Raw genomic sequence first — 21,191 nt, forward strand, 5'->3', positions numbered from 1 at the left:
AAGAAACCCCTTCTTCTGTTGAAGAACAAGAGGTTTTAAAAGAAACCTCCTCTTCCAATGAAGATCAAGAGGTTTTGAAAGAAGCTCCCACTTCTGTTGATGAACAAAAAGTTTTAAAAGAAACCCCCTCTTCAGATAGAGATCAAGAAAATTTAAAAGAAACCCCTTCTTCAGACGGAGAACAGATTTTGAAAGATACTCAAACTATTGAAGGAAAACAGGAGGTTCTCTTGACAGAATCAGAAATCAAAGTAGAACCAGAGGATACTCAAGAATCTGAATATGGTGAATTAAATGGCTCTATAATTATTTTAAGCGATGACGAAGACGAATTACCAGTACCTTTATCAATACCTCTATCAGCATCATCTCATGCAAAAGAACTCATTAATTGTCTAAATGAATCACGCTACTGTATACCAAAGCGCTGTTCATCTACTTTGGCTTATTATGATGGCTATTTACCTGTTAACTTACCAGATCGCCGAAGCGTATCTGTTCCAAGGGAGATCAACTTAGCATGTGAAAAAAAACCAAAACCAATACTACCAGTCTCGGCTTATATCGATTTATTATCTGATAGTTCTGATGAGAATGATAGTGATTGTTCATCAGAAAATAAATTGCGACCTAATCTCAAACGTAAAAGAAGTCTGAATAATTTACTACACAATTTTGAGATAGAAAATACAAGAAAAACAATGAAACCTGGGCCTAAGTCTAAAACTAGAAATATTGCCACAGTTCATGAAATGATAACTGAAGCAAAACTGTTAGGATTAGGTCCATCAATGGAATCTGACACTTCTGATGATGATTCAGATATGTCAGATGAAGAAAGTGAATTATATATTATGGATACTATAGATCTTATGTCTGCAACTGATGATGAACCTGATGATGGTGATTTAAAACCTGAGGCCGATGATGATGGTAAGAAAGATTGTTTATCTGATGATGTAAAAGAAAATTCGATCAATGGTGAAAATAAAATGATTGATAACAAATTAAGTGCAACATTAGATGATGAGACCAATGGAAATGAAGTATTAGAAAAAGCAATTGATTCAAACATAATAAAAGAAGATGAAAATATGGAAAACAAAGAATTGAAAAGTATGGAAGTTCATCCAAATCAAATGACAGAAGATAAAAGTTGCAGTGATGAAATAGAAAAAAAAAATAACTTAAATGATACAAATGAACTATTAAAAGTTGGAGAATAAAAATTTTAATTATTTTCCAAATCAAACGTTATAAGATAAGAACGAGAATGTTTAAAGGTAATTATGTAAATAAAAATATTTTAAATCATTCCAAAGCAAGAATTAAACAAATTAATTAAATAATTTCCATTTTTTAATATCAATTAATGTAATGAAACCGTATAATGATCATCACAACTGAATTTGTAAATATTTTGTACATTTCCTAAAGTTAAAGGAATGGAAATGTGTGTAGTATAAATATAAATTGTATGTATTAATACTATATGACATAACAATTGTTATTATTTTTAATGTTATGATGTTATAAATATAATTGTATATATTAAAGTGTTGTTGTTTAACTATTATATTACTATTTTTAATTATTTTGTGCACGGAAAAAAGAATATAAAAAAATGTGTTAATCAGATTTTGGAATAATAAAAGTTTAAATTAGTATTTACTTTTGAAATTATGAAATTTTCCGATATCTAAATGACAAAATTATTAAACATAATTATTGTCTAATGGTTATTTTAAGAGTAAGACATAAACTCAAATAAGTAAGCAATATATGCAATTTTATACAATAAATATTTTCCAAGAAAAAATGAGGTCCATGGCTTAACAAATTGAAAATATTTGAAACCATCAATAAATAAATTTTTTATAATACATTATTTTAAATTTTTCATGTAGATTAATTGAATATATATTTTAATAATAAATTTAAGATAATTTAGTGTAAAAATGATTAATATACTTGCATAACCTGTATAATTAGTTGATCAATACTACTCTTGACCCTTTTTTCATTGTTTTTATAGTTGTAGTAAAAATAATAGATACTTAATCATACAATTAGAAAAAGTTTAGATTTATTTTGAACAAAGCTAAAGTGTTGAATATATATATTAATATATAAACTAAATTAGTAAAATTAAATATTAATAAAAATATCTAAATATATATTAAGTTATGAAACTAATATTCAATGAAACAACGATCGTTGAATCAATTAATGGTGAATTAAATAAATTACCTAATCACTTTATTTATAGTTAATCATTTTATTCATCTTTAAAATCATAGTGTATTTCATATCATGTAAAATGATTTTATATAAATACAACTTTATTGTAACACTAAAATTATTAATAAAAATTATTTTACAAAATTCTAAATAATAATAGTTTTATGAAGAAAAAAAATGTATTTGTCCATTCGTAATTCAATGTTGAAAATTTGATAAAAAAATATTTATTATACACCAAATCTGAAGGAAAAGTCAAAGAATTCAATGTAATTGTATACAATTTTTTACCTATTTGTTTTTTAAACATAAAAAATATTTTAATCAATCAATTTAGTTTTTTTTTAGACTAAATGAGAATTAATAGTAAGTAATACATAAAATCATAATATGTTAAAATTTATTTAAATATTTCTAAGTGAGATGAAGGTTGTAAATTACTAATAGCTAAACAATTTAAAGTACATATTTTAAATAATTTATGTATTAAATTACAGTATAAATTATTTGCAATTTTTTATGTAGAAGAATTTAATTTAACTTTGAATAGTAGAATTTTAGGTGAGCGACATAAATGAGTTAAGAGTTTCAGAAATGCTTTTAATATTATTAATTTTTATAACTTATTTGTTTAATTACTTATACCATATTCCAGCTTTTGTTAATTGTTGTAAAAAAATACATTTTCTATCATGTTATATTTTGTTGAAGTCTAAAATAATTTTGATAAAATGTATGACACTAGAGTAGATAACATTTTAATTTTTATATTTTAAATTAGCAACTTATAATTTGATTTTACCTTGGTAAATATGACAAGTGTAGTGTCCGAACATAATTTTTTGAAAGGGTCATTGATAAATTGGCTTAAACTACTGAATAATAATAAAGATTGCATTTTCATAAAATTTTTAACAAATATCGTAAAAATATAATTTATATTAATTATTTAAAAAAATTAAGAATTATCTTCACAAAGTGTATCAAAAACAATATTAATATTTTAATAATAGTTTTCATTCATAATATATAAATCTTAATCAATGCCATATTATACAAACTAAACTCAATATTTTTACGAATTAGGCATACAGTATTGGTCTTAGCCTTAATACAAATTTCATGTTATGTCTTTTTCTAAAAAGCAGTCTCCTATTCACCATAACTGTTCATTTAACGGCACCGCTCTTGACGTGTTTTACTTTTTTATAAAGATCTTGGAATTCATTATACTCCATCTTTGAACTTTGAGCATCACGTAAATGTCACAGTAGGTAAAGCTTTAAAAGTTTTAGGGTTTTTTAAGCGCAATATCAAACAGTTTTTGTCTGCTCGTTGTCTCTGCACACTATATTTCTCGTTAGTACGTTTAATATTGTAATATAGGGTGGTAGTACGGCAATCCTTACTTAGCTAAAGATGAATTAAGACTCAGACATGTTCAAAACAGGTTTCATTCCTACATTGCCCATATTATGAAGATAGTACACCCTACTTATGATTATTGCTTAATATACGTAGTATATTTGAAATACCACTACTATCATCATGTCGACAAGATGCTGATGAACACTTAACCTCTCTTTTAAGTGTCATTATAGATGCTCTTGAACTTCTCTTCAAAGTAAGTTTTTGCATCCCTTCCTTCCTCACCAGAAATCACTTCCTCTTTCAAGTTCCAACCCAAATTACATCCTATGGACAAAATTACCCACTACATAGAATGCTCCATAAAATAAATTATGTTAATTTTGATTTTTAATATTTAATAAATGTATTAGTTATAAGTTTGCTGTACTTTATCATCATATTACCATTATGTTTATATTAAGTTTTATTTTCCATGTATTCTGTATTACTATTACTATATGTTATAAATATTTACTACTTATATATCAAATTCCAAAATATGTAATCATAAAATTGCCAGTTGGCGTTTATAAATAAATACAAATACAAATATTCTTATTTATTTTTAATCAAAAAATTATTTGAATTTAAATTGAATTATACATTATAAAAATATTATTAGAATTTACCAGTTCACAAGTTTTTTATATCTCTAGATGGTCCCGTATAGTGCAATTGTAATTCTTCTCTAGCAAGTTTATAACGTTCAATATGTTGGTAATTGTTGAAATGCATTAGAATGGACGAAGAGTTAATAAACACCAATTGACATAGTGGACAATGAAGTTCTTCTAAACACCGTTTATTGGTATAATTGTTGAATTTCAAGCTAGAAGACAAAAATGGATGTAATATGTTATATTATTATAATATAATATATACTATTTTTATATTATAGATATACCATTCTTCTAATCTTTTGATTTTACTTAGTTTAAACAATAAGTCTTTACAGTCAATAGTAGACATTTTTTGTGATAAAAGAGCGCTCCAAATCAGTTTATAAACATCAGAACCATCCATCGGATGATTAATGGGGCTATTTTCTTGGTGTGGTGATTGCAATCTTGATTTTTTAATTTCTGACCATGTATAATTGTTTGTGTAAGGTTCTACCCCTTTAAACTTTGTAGGATGACTGAATAGCCTTCATTAAATAAATAAAGTTTAAAGATAAGTTTATAAAATAGAAACAAAACGAATAACTTTATAAATATTATATACATACTCTATTAAAGATGATTGTAAGTGATGCTGTATTTGAAAAATATCACCAGGACCTTCTTCGTCTTCTGGATTAACACATCTATTCAACAACATTCTCATAACATTTATCTAGTAGAGAATAAAAAAATTAAAAATAGCTACAAATTATTAAATAAAAAATACCATCATTAATTTACCTTGTTCAATAAATTCATATCAATAACAGTATCAAAGGTAATCTCAGCATCTTTTTCTTCAAATAATGGCATACCAGTTTCTGGGTGGTAACCTAAACCACAAATGGCTCCAATCATTTTAGTAAATGAAGAATTGTATCTAAGAACAAAGAGGAAAATGAGTATAGTATGTAAACTATATACTGTATTTGTTAACAATTATTTTAATTTTTAAAGGAGTGTACCTGATTTCCACGCACGGTGAAAAAATCAAAGAGATAATTGTCAGCATTCCAGGGATATTTGGCATCATAGTTGTATCCCAAAGTGTTAACTTATCATTTTCATTAACACACACGTTTCCAGCAACAAACAACCTAATAAAAAATATCAATTAATTTAAAAATAGTATAAATAATTATAGTAAACGATAAATGTATAATTTATTAGGAAGAAAGTATTATTCTTACCTTTCATGACTATCATTTGGATCAGTATCCAATAAAACAGAATTGACAGAATTCCATTGTATGTTTACTATTTTACAAGTACTATCACGACTTAATCCATAAACTGACATTTCTAGTGGACTTTTAGGTCCTTTTAAATTGAGCTACATTAAAAAAAATATACATATATATATGAATATTATGAATTATAACAATAGTAATAATAAACCAAAATAGATAATTATTTATTTCATTATTATTCAATTATCTTAAAATGCAATTTAATCACAAATAACAAAACCAAAATTTACAGTTTATAGCATACAAAAATTAGTCGAAAATTAGGTGCATTAACTCACTCAATAAATACTAAGGAAATTATTTTACATTTAATTATAGGTGATTAATTATTTACAAATTATATTAAAATAAATTATTTTTTAAACTTAATAAATCAACATTGAAAATATTTAATATCATATAATTAATTTAAAATGAATTGAAAAAAATTGTCAATGATTACAAATACAATGATATGAATATAATATAACTATTAAAACTCACAATTTTATACGACTCTTTTACTGTAGGACTTTTAGGGTTGAGACGTACGACATTCGATTTTTCATGTATCTTATTGTTAACACATCCTTTAAGCTTTAATCGTCTTTCATGATCTTTCTAAAAATAAAAATGTACAGTTATATTATAATGAACAAATAAGTTGTAAGTTTATAATATACTTCATTATTTTATTAAATAATTAAATTAATTATATTCAATAAATATACAATAAGTGGTAAATTAAAAAAAGATTGTAAATTTTAAAATCATACATTCAAAAATGTAAAATAAATGAGGTCATGTTTTCATCTTAAAATATTTGATAAAAAACAATATTGAATACATTATTAGTGTTGTTAACAAATTCACCGCTCTTATAGCTATAGTAACTAATAACTATAGTATAGTTATAAACTAATATTTTAACTATAATTAATGATTTATGATTTAACAAACTAGTATCGAGTTATTTCATTGATTTTCTAATTTTAGCTATAGGTAATGTCAATGAGAAAAAATATTTGAGGATTTAAAAACTTAATTGTGTTACAAATAATAGAAGTCACTTTTAACATTAATAAAAAGTGTAATAAATTATTTTTATATTTATAATCATTGTATTTTGTATTTTGTATTTTTTTTTGTTATTGACGATAAGATTAAAAATATTATTTTTAATTCAATAATTAATTTTAATTTCTACATAAAGCTCCACTGATGTTTAGTTATTTACAGATTATCATAAAAATGTCCACATATCAATTAAGGAACGTGATTTGTGTTTCACTAATATAACTGTTATTCTAACAGAATCAAAAATTTAATTTGTTTTAACTAGATCAATTTTTACTAATTTTTAAGCTGTATAAACAAATTTTTTAATTTTTGAAAAAAATAATTTGAAACATGTCATTTATTCAGTTAACATTTTCTTACTAATTACTATCAAAACTCATATTTAAATATAATGATTTATCATAAAAATACAAAACTTTTGAGACATATATAATTTATTTTTAGCAAAAATTAGTTTAATCTAATACAGTTGTTCACAATTGAATGAGAGGAGGAATTTAGATACTGCTCGAGAGAAATATAATGGAGGATGAAATCTTGGTGACTAGCGTTTTCACACTTTTACAAATAAAAAACAAACATAGTAATTGGTTGGATGTAGAAAATGATAAACGTTACATGTTATTAAAAATAACCCCACGAATTTTGGATTTGGGAAGAAAAAAAAAAATAATCTTTAATTTCTCATTAAATTTATTTGATTAATACTATTTATGAAATTGATATATTCAAAAATATGAAAATATTATTATAAACTATTAAGTTGATTTATATTTTATTTTTAAAATGAAAAAGGTAAATTAAAAGGTGCACTTGACTAGGCTTGCCATTTGTCCCGGTTTTAACAACATTTCCCGGTGTCCCGGTCGGTCATTAATTTTGTCCCAGTTAATGGAAGCCAAGCTAAAATAACTTTAACATTATATTATTTAATATCGAAACATGGAATAATATTGTACATAATATCATTACATAATTACATGATTATCGTATTATGTTATCTGTTTATTATTTCCATATAATTATACTAACATACTAAAAAAAAAAGGTTATTTTAATATGATGTCCCGGTTTGGAGATTTTAAAATCTGGCAAGCCTACACTTGACATCAGATTTATAGTAGAAAAACTTCCTAGGGATTTTATTTATTTCAAATTATCAATAATTTTATGATCTATGATAACCAATAATTTTTTGATTCAGTAAATATGTTAACATACATTATTTATTATTAATACCTTTGAAGCAAAAGACTCTTCAGTACGAATAGCTAAATTATTCTCAATAAGATACTCTGAAATCGAATTTTTTTCTTTTTCTTCATCTATGAAGGTTAGATCTTCAAATGACACAACACCATCAACTATAGAATATATCTTAAACATAAAAAAAAAAAATAATTTAAATTTAAAATATGAAACAGAAATCAAAAGCAAAAATATATTGGAATAAAAGCAACGTTTTTAAAATCTTAGACCACCTGTGTAGTAAAATGTAATAGTTATCCAATATTAAATATTAAACCTTTAAAACTGAGGTTCGTTCCCAAACTTCTGATATATATGGTATGATATATTTAAAAAAAATTTTAATTATTGATTACTATCTTTGAGATCATTTTTAATATAATAAAATCATAGTAATAACTCATTAGTATACTTGTAATTGTCACAAGTCAATAAAAATTAAGTTGAACATCTATATACTACAGTTATGCGAAAAACATTTTATCATATTTATCTGAATTTATACATAAAATATATTTTCTTATATATATATATGTTGTATTTTGTATTAATCTAATATTAAATATTTTATATCTTAAAAAAAATTCAAAAATCAATAGAACCAAGAATATAATCAAAATTCACAGTTTGGAAATATCTACTTAAAAATATATAATATTACTTTAAATTTTTATTAATATGTATTGGTATTTTATTTATAAATCAATTAAAAGACAAATTTCCTTTTAAAAAATACACAATACATCAAAATTAACTATGGATAAATTTTAATCAAACTTCTGATTTTCTAATATTATAATAATATAATATTGTATAATAATATTGTTAACATAATAAAAAACTACAAAAAAAAAATTAATAATAAAGTAGTATGTAAATATATTTTCATGAATAGTAACTTTAAAATACCCTATACAAGATGTAGAAAAAAATATTACACAGTGATAAGCGTAGTTAGAGTATGAATAACAACATATCACAATGAATGTATAGTTTCAAAATGTTAACACTAATTATTATTATCATAACTTATTAAATGAGTGATTTACTTTTATAAAAATGTAAATGATATGATCAAACTTACTGTTCCTTTTACACTTTTATCAATGAAAAACATTTTAGTTTCCTCAAACCAATCAGCATTCAATTGCCTATTTATTGATGAACGTATTTTTGCAAATTTGCATTGAAAAGCCAAAGTAGGGAAATTATAAACTGTATTTTTTGTATCATCATCTTTAATATTAAATATATTTTCAATACACAACTGAACAGATTCTCCATAATCAATCAATAAAAACTGAAAAAATATTTTTTTTAACCCATACATATATTATATTATACATAAGGTAAGAATAATACATTACTTTGTAATTTTTTTTAGGATCATGAAGAAACTCCATTAATTTGCCTCTATATTTTTCTTTTTGATACATCACAACATAAACATTGCCTATTACTAAATTTTTTGGATTAATTTCTATGAAACTTATTTCCTCATTAACAAACTTCCATAGTTTAATTAATATATTATTATGTTTTTCATCGTTAATCTGAGCCCAAAAACAATCAACAGATTCAAACTATAAAAAATAAAAAACACTAATTATATCTAGCCAAGTTTGTGTGTATCGGGTATATTACTATTATCTTTAACATTTTAAATTATAATAACTAAGATTTTATGCTAAAAAATTAAAAAATCTTTTTTTCAAAGATTTTTAATATATGGATTCATCTCTGTTTTTTGTTTCTCTTAACTCCTATTTCATAAATTATATTATTTTTGGATTGTAATCTCTAGCATTAAGCATAAAAAATTATGTAAATAAAATTAAATACACAATACAGATTTTATGTAAATATATATATTTTCCAAAATTAATTTTTTAGTTTTGCCAATTATTATGATAAAGTAATTTCAATTAATTTTTTTAATACAATTTGGAATAAGAAATATTTCTTAAAGTAGAAGAAAAAAATTACTTTTAGAACTATATAAGGCGAAAACAAACAAAAAAACCGAAGTTTGATACCAAAACATTTATTGATGCAACCAGAATCTAAAATACCGTTTTTTTGCCATTTGTTTAATTATGCAATTACTAAGTTATAAAAACTTAAGCTGAATCTATTTTAAACATGTTTTGATTATTTAAAGTCACTTACGCATGACACTCTTATGACAATAGCTCTATTATTAGATTTAATTTCTTCGAGTACACAGTGTTGAATTGGTAATACTTCCTTACGAGTTATTTCCTGTGCAGCCATTTGTTGGGTTATCAACTCCAATTTTTTTTTTTTGCATCATCAGGCCTATTATTAAATAACATTAATTAAATGAAAATTGATTCAAAATTTTCAATTTTTATTATTATAATTAGATGCAAATTCAAAATTATTTTTGATGTTTTAAATAATTACATATAGATTACAGATCAAATATTTGTAATAGCTAAGTTATATTATTATACAGCAGTGTTTTAAAAAAAATATATTAAACCCCTGGAAAAAATATTTTTCTAATTATTCTTCATTATGATATAGTTAAAATGTACAATGCACTTTGATGCTAAATATTGGCTAGATTTATAACATTTACAAATAATTAAATATCTTACACTATCAAGATTTTAAATACAAATAGAACAGTTTTTATTAACTCTTAACAATTTACTTACTTCATTAATGGTATTTTAAAATTAAATTTTAAAAAACGCATTTTAATAGCCACATAAACACCATAGCATATATTTCCTGGTACTAATTGATTTTCTTTTTCTTCATATTGATTATTATATGTTGTGTTCTTTGTGTTTGACGTTGGGAATTCTACATACACTTTACTAAAATAAATATTTAGTTTTAACAAATTATTTATATTTTAATAACATTCATGAACACTATTGGCATTTAAGTTAAATATTATCAATTATTATATTATTGAAACATGAAACAAAATTTTAATATACCTAGATAGAAATTTAAACATATCATAATTTTTATATGTAATCAAATTAAAGTGAATATCAGTTTTCTCACTTAGATGATGTATTAAAATACGCAGTAGGTTTGCCAACCAATCTTTCAGGAAATAGAGATTCAATAGCTTCTTTATATAACTCTTTAGGCTGATCATTTGGAAATCCAGTAAAATAAACTGTTCGATAAGGATCATGACCATTTAATGTTTTAAGTACTTCATGTTCATCCATATATGCATTATTTATTTTTCGTATGTAATAATTAGGATAAAATGCCCCAGCCAATACAACCTTAAATGGTTTATTTTTAATTTCCAATACATAAATAAATTATAACTTACTTGTTAGATAATAAAATGTATTTATTTATTTAAATTGTACCTTGCAAGCCAAAGCTTTTTCTTCAGATTTGATCCATTTCATTTTACCAAAATTTGTCAATATACCAAAATCTCTATTCAGTCTACCAGATACATCATTAATCAAGTCATATAATTCTCGCATTGCTGATAGCTGTATATAGTTTTTATAGGCCCACGTTTTTTCAAAATTTCGATTTTGATCAAATTTTGGCTTACTCTCTAGCCAACTCTAAACAAATATAATTATTAGCAAATTAAAACTTCAATCAATAAATGATACTGTAATGTAGGGTTAACAATATTTTTAATACTTGATATGCACCAATATATGCAATTGGATCACTACAAGAATAATTAGCCCAGGTTAACCTTTGTGTATATGCTTCTAAACGTCGATTAAAAGGCTGACTAAATATACTTTTTATTGATAAACCACATGCTGAAAAAAATATAACTTTAAATTAATTATCTTCTTTAAATTCATCTTATAAATTCTAATTTAGGTTTCATGTATTGTGCAATCACCAAGTATAATCTAACCATGTATATTAAGAAGTTAGAAACTTGTAATTTAAATATATTATAGTGTTTTCATTAGATAAACTCATGTTAAGTATTGTTAAGTATGGAATCTAATAAATTAATAAACTGAATTATTTGACTCTGGTTTATTCTAATAAATATTATTATAAATACATTTACATATTGATTGGTATACTTGGTTTTAAAATCTGACAAATAGATAGCAATATTAGTATTATTTATTGTAGGTATATAATATATACTATATATTTTATATTATGATTTTTTTTAAATTACTTTTAAAAAAAGTCACTTTATAAAAGTGTTAAGTACTGAAATCAATAAGAACATAAAATTACATTGATTTTATTTACCCATTATGATAGCTTCATTAGTAATATTAAAAATATATCCAAAATAAATTAATTTTGACATTGGTGGCTCTAATGGTAAATGTGCAATTACTTTTCCCATATATGTTAAATCACCATCCACTGAAGAAATTACTCCATTTACGGTCGATAATAGCGCTCCCACCTAAGAAAAATTAGCTTATAATAAAATCAACACATTTTTATTAAATTAATTATAACCTAAAATGCCATTAATAAATTACTTTAATGGCCTAATATTTTAAGTACATTAGTTATCAGTAGGGATGAGAAGTTATAGGAGCTAAAATAGACAAAATATGCAAGGAAAAATTATGATATATGCATAAAAAATTTAAAAATATATTATAATATACAATTTTTTCCATAAATAAAAACAGGTTTAAAATAAATTAATATAAATAATATTCCATTAAATTTGTTTCTATTAAAATATAAATAATTTTTAACTGAGTAATAAAATAATTAATATAAAAATAAATATATAATATAAAAATCAATATAAAAATGATTGGTAAGTGTATTAATTATATATTGATAGTCAGGTGATTTAATCTAAAAAAATAAAAATGCAATTTTATAAATTTATATATTGATTATTGCAGACTACGAACACATACAATTCTATAAAATAATAAATTTTTCATGTCAGTTGTATTAAATTCCACATAATTTTACTAAATATGCATTGTTATGCACAAAAAAAAAACATGAATATGCAACTTTTAAGAAAACTACCAATATATGCAAAAATATGCAAAATTTAAATACCAAATTTCGATTCATTAGGTTATAAAACAGATTTTTAGCTCACCTAGCTATAAATAGAAGATACAGAAAAAAATATGCAAATCCTATAACTTCTCATCCCTAGTTATCAGTGGTAACTTATCACATTAAGTATCCTTAAAAATCCAGAATTTTAAAATAATTCTAACCTATTGTAGTGTTGTTCTCCATCTTATAAACATAATATAACAAAAGCTATGTGTGTTCAGCAGCTCCATTTTGTGAAAATACTTTATTTTTTTTATTGATCTATTCGCTTCAACAAGAGTTATAACTTATAAGCATTAACATTTATATTTTTTTAATAAATTATATTTATTTTTTCTGAAATATATTACTAAATTTGTCTATATAGTTCTTATTATTATTTTAATTTTAAGATATATTATTTTCTATCTGAAGTTCTAGAAATTCGAAAAGGATTCTGATAGATTGCTTTATTTTCTTGTATTTTCTTATTTGAGACAGTTTGTTAAAATATATTTAATTGTAATTTGGGTTCCACATGTGGTATATACATTTAAAGGTCCTTTTTGGACATGGAAACTATAGGATAGCTTTGTATGACCTATTCTTAGTCTGTTTAAAATACAGATTCATCTTTTCAACTTGAGCAGTTTTTTTGCCACTTTTTGGTTATTCTTCTGCAAATACTCTAAATAATAGAAAAAAATTGACCTATAACCTTAAAGACTTGAACAAAATCAGAATTTTCTAATGATATTTTTTAAGGATATTTCTTAAGCAATTTATGGATAAATAAGATATTACAATTTTATAATTTTCATAACAGGCAAAGAAATTAAAAAAAAAAAAACATAATGATACAAATAATGTTCTTACCTTTAATTTTAATAATAAAATTGGTCAATTTACAATTCAATAAATAACTAAAGGTTATAACACAAAATTAGAACTGATGTTCACTCAAAAAATTTACTAAATTATATGTTGTTAGATGTAAATAACACATAAAAGTTATTTCTCATAATATAATGCTATTGTTTGTTTATATTTAAATAAACAGTAAAATGCTAAAATTATCATAAATAATATTACCTGTTTAAGAGTGCGGATTGTGAGTGCAATATTTTTTAAGCATGGTGCATCTAACGCACTTGCAAGAAGTTGTTTGGGTGTTCCCATATTCAATATTTTAGACATTAATACAACGCGACTGAGAGAACAACGACTCATTTCTGGTAATTCATTATCTTCAAATTCCTAGATGATTTATAAGAATCAAAATAAAATATAAAATAAAAATAAAAGTTAAATAGAATAATTACATCAAACATCTTTTTAGGAATCAACCTATAAACATGACCATCAGCTACACGACCCACTCTTCCAGCTCTTTGATTACAATTACTTTTTGATGCCCAAGTCATAACTAACATGGAATAATTGGATTTCATTTGATTTTTTAATTGTTTAATCAAACAAAAGTCAATCACTAAAAATACAGTTACAAAAGTTTTTTATTCAACTAAATTTAGTGTTTAAATACTAATTAATAATATACATGAAAATAAGCTTTTAAGTGTTTAATTACATGGTAATAATTGTTTATAATTTAATTATTCATTTATATTTTATGGTTCAACTTAATATATATTAATATGAGATAATATGCAATATATATAAATTTAAGTTAAGTATATAGAAAACATTAAAAAAATGTTTGTATTTCAAGTTTTATTTTTTCAATAATCATACATTAGAATATTTTTTATATTTTAAATGTACTAAATTTTTAATTATTTTCATCAAAAAGTTACACACATAATAAGTTGATATAAAAATGAAATTTAAAAATCAAATAATTATTTTTTATAGCTAGAAATTGAAATTTAATCAGATAAAAAAAAACAACAATTTTTAAAAGTAGATTGAGGAGATGATTTATGTGCAAAATAATATAATAGCCAACATATTGGCAAATTATTTCAAAGGAATTTTTTATGATAGAAGAGCAAAATTTTAAAACATTATTTTTTTTTTGGATTTTCATATCTCATCACTTTAACTATATAAAGAGATAAAAATCATAGGATGTTGGAGTATGTGAAATTATTTTTCCAGAAGTCATGTGCAATGTTAAGTTGACTACAAACTTGTTTTATAAAACACAAATACAGCATGCATGATTATTCAAAAATACATTAATAAAAAAGGCATGTATATAAATTAATTTAATAAAAATTAAATAAAGATCATAATAAAAATACTGAATATTAACATTTTATACTTTTGTTGCAAATGTAGATTGTTATTATCGGTAATCAAAAAAGAAGCTGAAAAATTAATCAAAATTTCCTAAACAATATCAATAAAAATAAAAAACTGAATAACTAAAATTCTTTAATACTTCAATTCAATAATTTAAAACTAATATTCTAATTATCCAACGCAGTATACAGAGTAAGAATAAACACTGCTTTTGAACAAAATAGTTTGATCAATATTATTAAATATTGTTTCTTTTCAGAATTTTGATAAAAAAAATTAAAACTGAACAATTTAATTAAATTTTGATTATTCTAAATCTAATTATTGATCGTTATTTAAATTTTGTATACTCAATATCTAAGAAATAAGCAAATTCTAATAGTTTTTTTTATTTTAACTATTTATGGACCATGCATTCTATGATCAATATGTATTTAATTTTATATTGTTTTCTTTAATTATTAAAATTATTAAAAACTATTTAACAGTTATTATTTTATATATTAGGTGTTTAAATACAAAAAAAAAAGTATCTTTATTTACCAAAATAAACATCTGGTACAGTTATAGAACTCTCAGCAACATTGGTGGACAAAATAATCTTGCGATAATTTAATGGTGCTTGTATAAAAACCTTGTCTTGTTCTTCACTCGTTATTAATGAATGTAATGGTATAAGAATCCACTTATGATTTCTGAAATTTACTTTATTAGTTTTACTAATCAAATAAATAATAAAATAAAATATTTTTACTCCGAAGTCATTAAATCCTCCAATGTCTATGCATTTCTTCAATTTCATAAATACCGGGTAAAAATATCAATACAGATTTTTTGTTGTCATTATCTACTTTTATTATATCAAATGTTTTAACTAATTGAACAGCTGTCTCATATCCAGCTTCATTTATTTCTGTTTTACTAAACTCCATTCTTCGGGCCTAAATTACAAAAGAAAATAATTTAAATAATATACATAAATCAAACCTCCAAGGCATAGATGGCTTTAAAGTATGACAAATTGCTAGAACAGAGAAACCCATTGTTTAAAAAAATGTATTACCATTAACTATTTTCCAAAATTTTAGATACACATATTTCAACAGTTTATATAACTTTTACTTTTATTGTTTTTTATTTCTTTCTTCTGCCTTTAAATAGCAACTTATACTAGGATTTAGGTTATACAAAAATGTAATAAATTTTGTAATTATTAATTCTTTTGATAATCTGTTAATCATACTATATGATAATTTAATTATTTTAAGAGGTAATATATTTTTAAAAGTATTCGTATTAGTTTATTCTTGAACTAATTATATTCTATAAATGGATTAGATAAATCAATAATAGGATTGCTATTAAGGTATTAATTTAGGCTTGAAAACTAAATAAAAAAAATAAAGCAAAAAAATTGTTCTGCTACTTAGTACATATTGAATGTAACATTCCAGTAAGTGAATGTATTGGGAGTGTTTTGAATTTGAATTCAATAATAAATTAATGAACATTAAAAACAACATTGATTAAAGACAGTCAGTCTACCTAAATTACACAGTATATTTAATTATATATTACTACGGCTCGAATGTTTATGAAAATGCATATCTTTTTCTATTTATTCAATTTAATGCTAACCTAAATAAAAACTTAATTCATGTTATACTGAATCAAATAATACTATTTTTATTTTGCATATTTTTGTATATTTTATGGTTTCATATTTTAATTGCGTATTTTGGGATTTAAAAATAAAAAAGCATATTTCAGAACATTTTTTTTTTTTTAAAACAACTTAATTAACAAACTATACAATTAATTTCACAATTTATATGCATAAATTTTATAGGTGGTAACTACAGTCTATAATCACCAAGTATTGACGTAAAATATAAATGTTTATTATCGACTTATCGTGTTTGTTTGGAATTACAGTACTTTATTGGACAAGGTCAAAGATAACATCAGTTAATGTAGAACAAAGCTTTTCACATTACAAAAATTTACTTAATGATAATAGACGCAGTTACAAATTTGAACAAATTAAAAAAACTATAGTAGCACAGTATAAAGCTAAAAATGGTAATCTCTAATTAATAAATAATAATGTAAATTTAAGTAAATAAAACGCTATGTAAATTTAAAAAATTTAAATAAATAATAAAAAATGTTAAGCATATTTTGGTATTTTTATTGGTTAAAAATGCATATTTTATAATTTTTAGCACATATTTTGTAATTTTTTAGTACATAAATGCATGCATATTACAGTAGTTTTAAGTGCATAAACATCCAAGCCCTATACATTACTAACTATATTAGTAATTTAATTTATTATTGTTAATACAGCAGAATAAACTAATTTATATCAAAATATATTATGTAATAATTAATAATTATTATAAAAATATTTCATATAATACTACTTGCCATACTTATGAATCACAAGAGTGTGAATAGATTTGTGGTATAAATAGTTAATTGTAGAAATGATTTTGAATATTTAAATGTACTTAGTAAATAATAATTAATATTATGATAAAAGGTTTCAAATTTCTAAGACTTATTGTTTTTTGAATCAAAACAAATTAAGAATTTTCATATGTCAAAATCTGGTTATTGCAAAGATTAAGTCGTTTTTGTTTGGGGTTATTTTGAGAAATACCGAGAACTTTTTCGTTTAACTCCAAACAGTACTATTAGATTCATATTTTTACCAATAACTACCCTAGAAGTTGAAGACCAAAGTATTTTTTAAACTACTATAACAGATAAAAAGAAAAAAAAACAGAAAATACATATTAAAACATATTTAATGTTCTTAATCTAAAATAAAATTTTACTCATCAATTCCCAAAAAGAAAATTATGAAATAAATATTAAAAGAAACATATTGTACATATTATATAATCATCATTTATATAAAAAATATAATTTACATCAAATCAAATTATATTTTATAAAAGTAATAATAAATTAAAAAATTTAATAATTATTTCATAACTAATAATTTGTAGTTTAATTATAGGTATACTGTTATACATATTTATACTTACAGAAGGTATCATTCCAAATAAATCATTCAAATATGCTACATGAATAGTATAGTTGGATGCCTTGTCGATTTTAACTAATGGTGCTGGATGGTATCTTTGATAAGGATACCCATAATAATCACCAAAATAATCTCTTAATTTTACAGTCTCTGCTGTAGCAGACATTAGTATTACCTACATAATTATTAGCATGTATCAATTATAAAATAAACAATTAAATATTTAAGTTAATAATAGCAGTCCACAATAATTTTATATAATAATAAATGAATGACATAATCATGAGATTTATCATTTCATTAGATTAAATAAATTCATTATTTTGGGCCATTTGTACATAGTTTAAAAATACTTACATGAGTCGACTGGGAGTTGTAATTTTGTAACTTCTTTATAATTAATAATAAAAAGTCCATTTCAAGTGTTCTTTCATGAACTTCATCTAAGATAATGTAAGAAAATTGAGAAAGGGATTTTGCTTTAATAATTTTTAATAACAAAATTCCTGTAGTGCAATATAAAATTTTTGTTGTTTTGTTATAATTTTTTTTTTGTCCAACTTGATAACCAACTAAAAGTCCATCTTTCCAACCGCGTTCTATATTCACTTGTTTAGATACTGAAATTGCAGCTATACGTCTAGGTTGAACAACAACAATATTACAATATTTTTTTTTACTCATACAGTCATCTAAAATAAACTGAGGAACTTGAGTACTTTTCCCACATCCTGTAGCACCAGTTATTAAAATTGTACAGTTTGAATTGATGGTACTAATAATCTAAAAAAAATAAAAGTTATACTTTTTATGATAATTTTTATTTTTATACAAACTATTAACAAAAAATTACATAAGTAATAAGAAAATATGAAGATGATAAATAAAATTTTTTTATTCAAATAATTTTATGAGAAGAGAGGCCAACTAATGATAGAACTCAATATGATTTTTTTTTTTTGCACTTTTTTAAGTAGTAAGTCTTTATACCATTAAACAGCATATTAGACTGCAAGGGAGAAATTTACATGAGAAAAAAAAAGTTACAAGATTTCAACTTGATGATAATTTGTAGTGGAACCTGGAGTAGCATATGGAGACTAGTTACTGTACTGTTTCAATTTATAAGTCGTTTGGAATATCATTGAATATGTACCAAAGAGTAGAAGATTTGTGAAGGTTTGGTATAATCTCACATGGGTCTTAAGAGTGAGTTGCATACAATTTTTTTTTGTGTGTATAAACATCTTTGAATTAAGGATTGGTCAAAAGAAATGTAGTCATCAATTTAGTTTTTTTCTTTCATTTTTTAATAGAGGACCCCACCCAAGTTAGCTTCTTATCAAGAATAATACCTAGATATTTTAAATCTGAGGAAAAATGAATAGGAACAGATTTCTTGGGAATAATTTTTATATTTTATTTAGATGATCAGTTTTTATTTTGGTTTAAGTGATTTAGTAATGCATCAAAGATTTGAATTATGTCATTTTCAAGAGAAAGAATTATTGTAGCATTGGTATATGTGGCCATAGACATATTTATTGTACTTTGCATATTGACAGTATAAATTTTGAATAGGTCTGGAAATAAATTGCTATCTTGTGGTATTCCTACTTGTAAACAAAAGTAAGAAAATTAAACATTTTAGAGATAATATTTAATTAGTAGGAAATAGTAGAGGCAGGAAAGAATTATTTGATTTAGTAAAGCAAATCTTTGCGCTATACACAATACATGATTATAATATATCTAAAAATGAAATAAACTGAATAATATTGTTTCTTTTCAAACAATAAAAATATTAGATCAGTTAACCTTTGTATTTAATAAACTGTAGTACCTGGCCCAATTAAAATACTGAATGTCAAATAATATAAAAATTATTTAAGGAATCAATATTTTGGTTATTAGCTGGTGAATACATTTTTAACATTAAATTATATTTACCTATTTATTTATAATAGTTATAAAACTACATTAATAAGTCTTAACAATTTATAACTAAATTACCTTTTCTTTAGACTCAGCAATTTCTAAATCATTTGATTTATGAGAAAGATCTTTAAATGTATAATGTTCAAAAAGTTTAATTTCATCTACAACTAAATCTTTTAGGTCAGTCACTGAATTTGCACAAGTAATACTATCAACAGAATTCATGTTTGAATTACGTAAAGCTTTTTTTTGATAACTAAAAATAAAATAAAATTGCATTACTATAAAATTAAACAAATTAAATAACATACATAAAAAATATATTAAAACACAAAATTAAAATTAATTTCATATTTATCAAATTTATATAGGGTATATTATTGAATAATTAACTAATAAGTAATAGTACTTCATTATATTCTTCATTGTTTTCGTTATTTTCGTCCAATTCAGTATTAACATAACTTCTACCTTGCTCATTATGGTCAAAATAACTATGACTTGACTGTGGTAGGTCTGAATTATATTCATGTTTTGAATAAGTACTGTGTAAATCAAGTCCTGGCAAATTAATTTTTTTCATATTCCCTTCAGCAAATTGTTCCCCCCGTGGACATGATGATATCTATTTATTCTAAATAAAAAAAATATGTATAAAAATATTAAATATTTAGTATGTAGAAAAAATAATACATGAAATATATTACAGTACAACTTTACAATGAAATCATTTACAAAATATATTTTTTCATATCAAATAATATTATGGTAGCAGTGTCGTATTCTATCTACACAATAAATACTTGTATTATATATTATCTATACAATTGAAATACTATTTATCTAAATTTTACAAAGTTAGATCCAGGGATTTTCAACGATTAATTCTGTTTGTAAATTAATTGTGAGCGTCAGTCATTTGTTTTTTTTTTAATGAGTTCAATTGGTGATACAGACATATTATTTATATTAATGAAATTTTTGTGAATTATTATGTGAAATATGGTATAAAATTGCATGGTGCCATGGTGCCAATAAAACACT

General features: G+C 22.9%; 2 protein-coding genes across 2 annotated transcripts; one reads left to right on the forward strand and one right to left on the reverse strand.

Annotated features, from left to right (window-relative positions):
- Window positions 1–5: 5 nt before the first annotated feature.
- On the forward strand, window positions 6–1,408 carry LOC112593867 (the record flags this gene model as incomplete). Its single annotated transcript, XM_025338448.1, has 1 exon — window positions 6–1,408. A coding segment is annotated over one exon (1,221 nt), but the record flags the coding sequence as incomplete, so codon positions are not given.
- A 2,876-nt stretch (window positions 1,409–4,284) lies between these two features.
- LOC112593866 (probable ATP-dependent RNA helicase spindle-E) lies at window positions 4,285–20,772 on the reverse strand (the record flags this gene model as incomplete). Its single annotated transcript, XM_025338447.1, is given in 26 exon segments — window positions 4,285–4,480; window positions 4,556–4,798; window positions 4,880–4,986; window positions 5,055–5,193; window positions 5,279–5,410; window positions 5,504–5,646; window positions 6,047–6,163; window positions 7,862–7,999; window positions 8,955–9,170; window positions 9,238–9,453; window positions 10,040–10,174; window positions 10,177–10,189; window positions 10,555–10,719; window positions 10,916–11,148; window positions 11,239–11,448; window positions 11,531–11,658; window positions 12,116–12,278; window positions 13,982–14,146; window positions 14,212–14,378; window positions 15,698–15,849; window positions 15,909–15,933; window positions 15,936–16,095; window positions 18,211–18,384; window positions 18,567–18,992; window positions 20,223–20,400; window positions 20,555–20,772. Coding segments are annotated over 26 exon segments (4,359 nt in total), but the record flags the coding sequence as incomplete, so codon positions are not given.
- Between the last annotated feature and the right edge of the window lie 419 nt (window positions 20,773–21,191).

Source organism: Melanaphis sacchari, unplaced genomic scaffold (genome assembly GCF_002803265.2).
Source record: "Melanaphis sacchari strain LSU unplaced genomic scaffold, SCAv2.0 Contig2118_pilon_pilon, whole genome shotgun sequence".
Classification (NCBI taxonomy): Eukaryota; Metazoa; Arthropoda; class Insecta; order Hemiptera; family Aphididae; genus Melanaphis; species Melanaphis sacchari.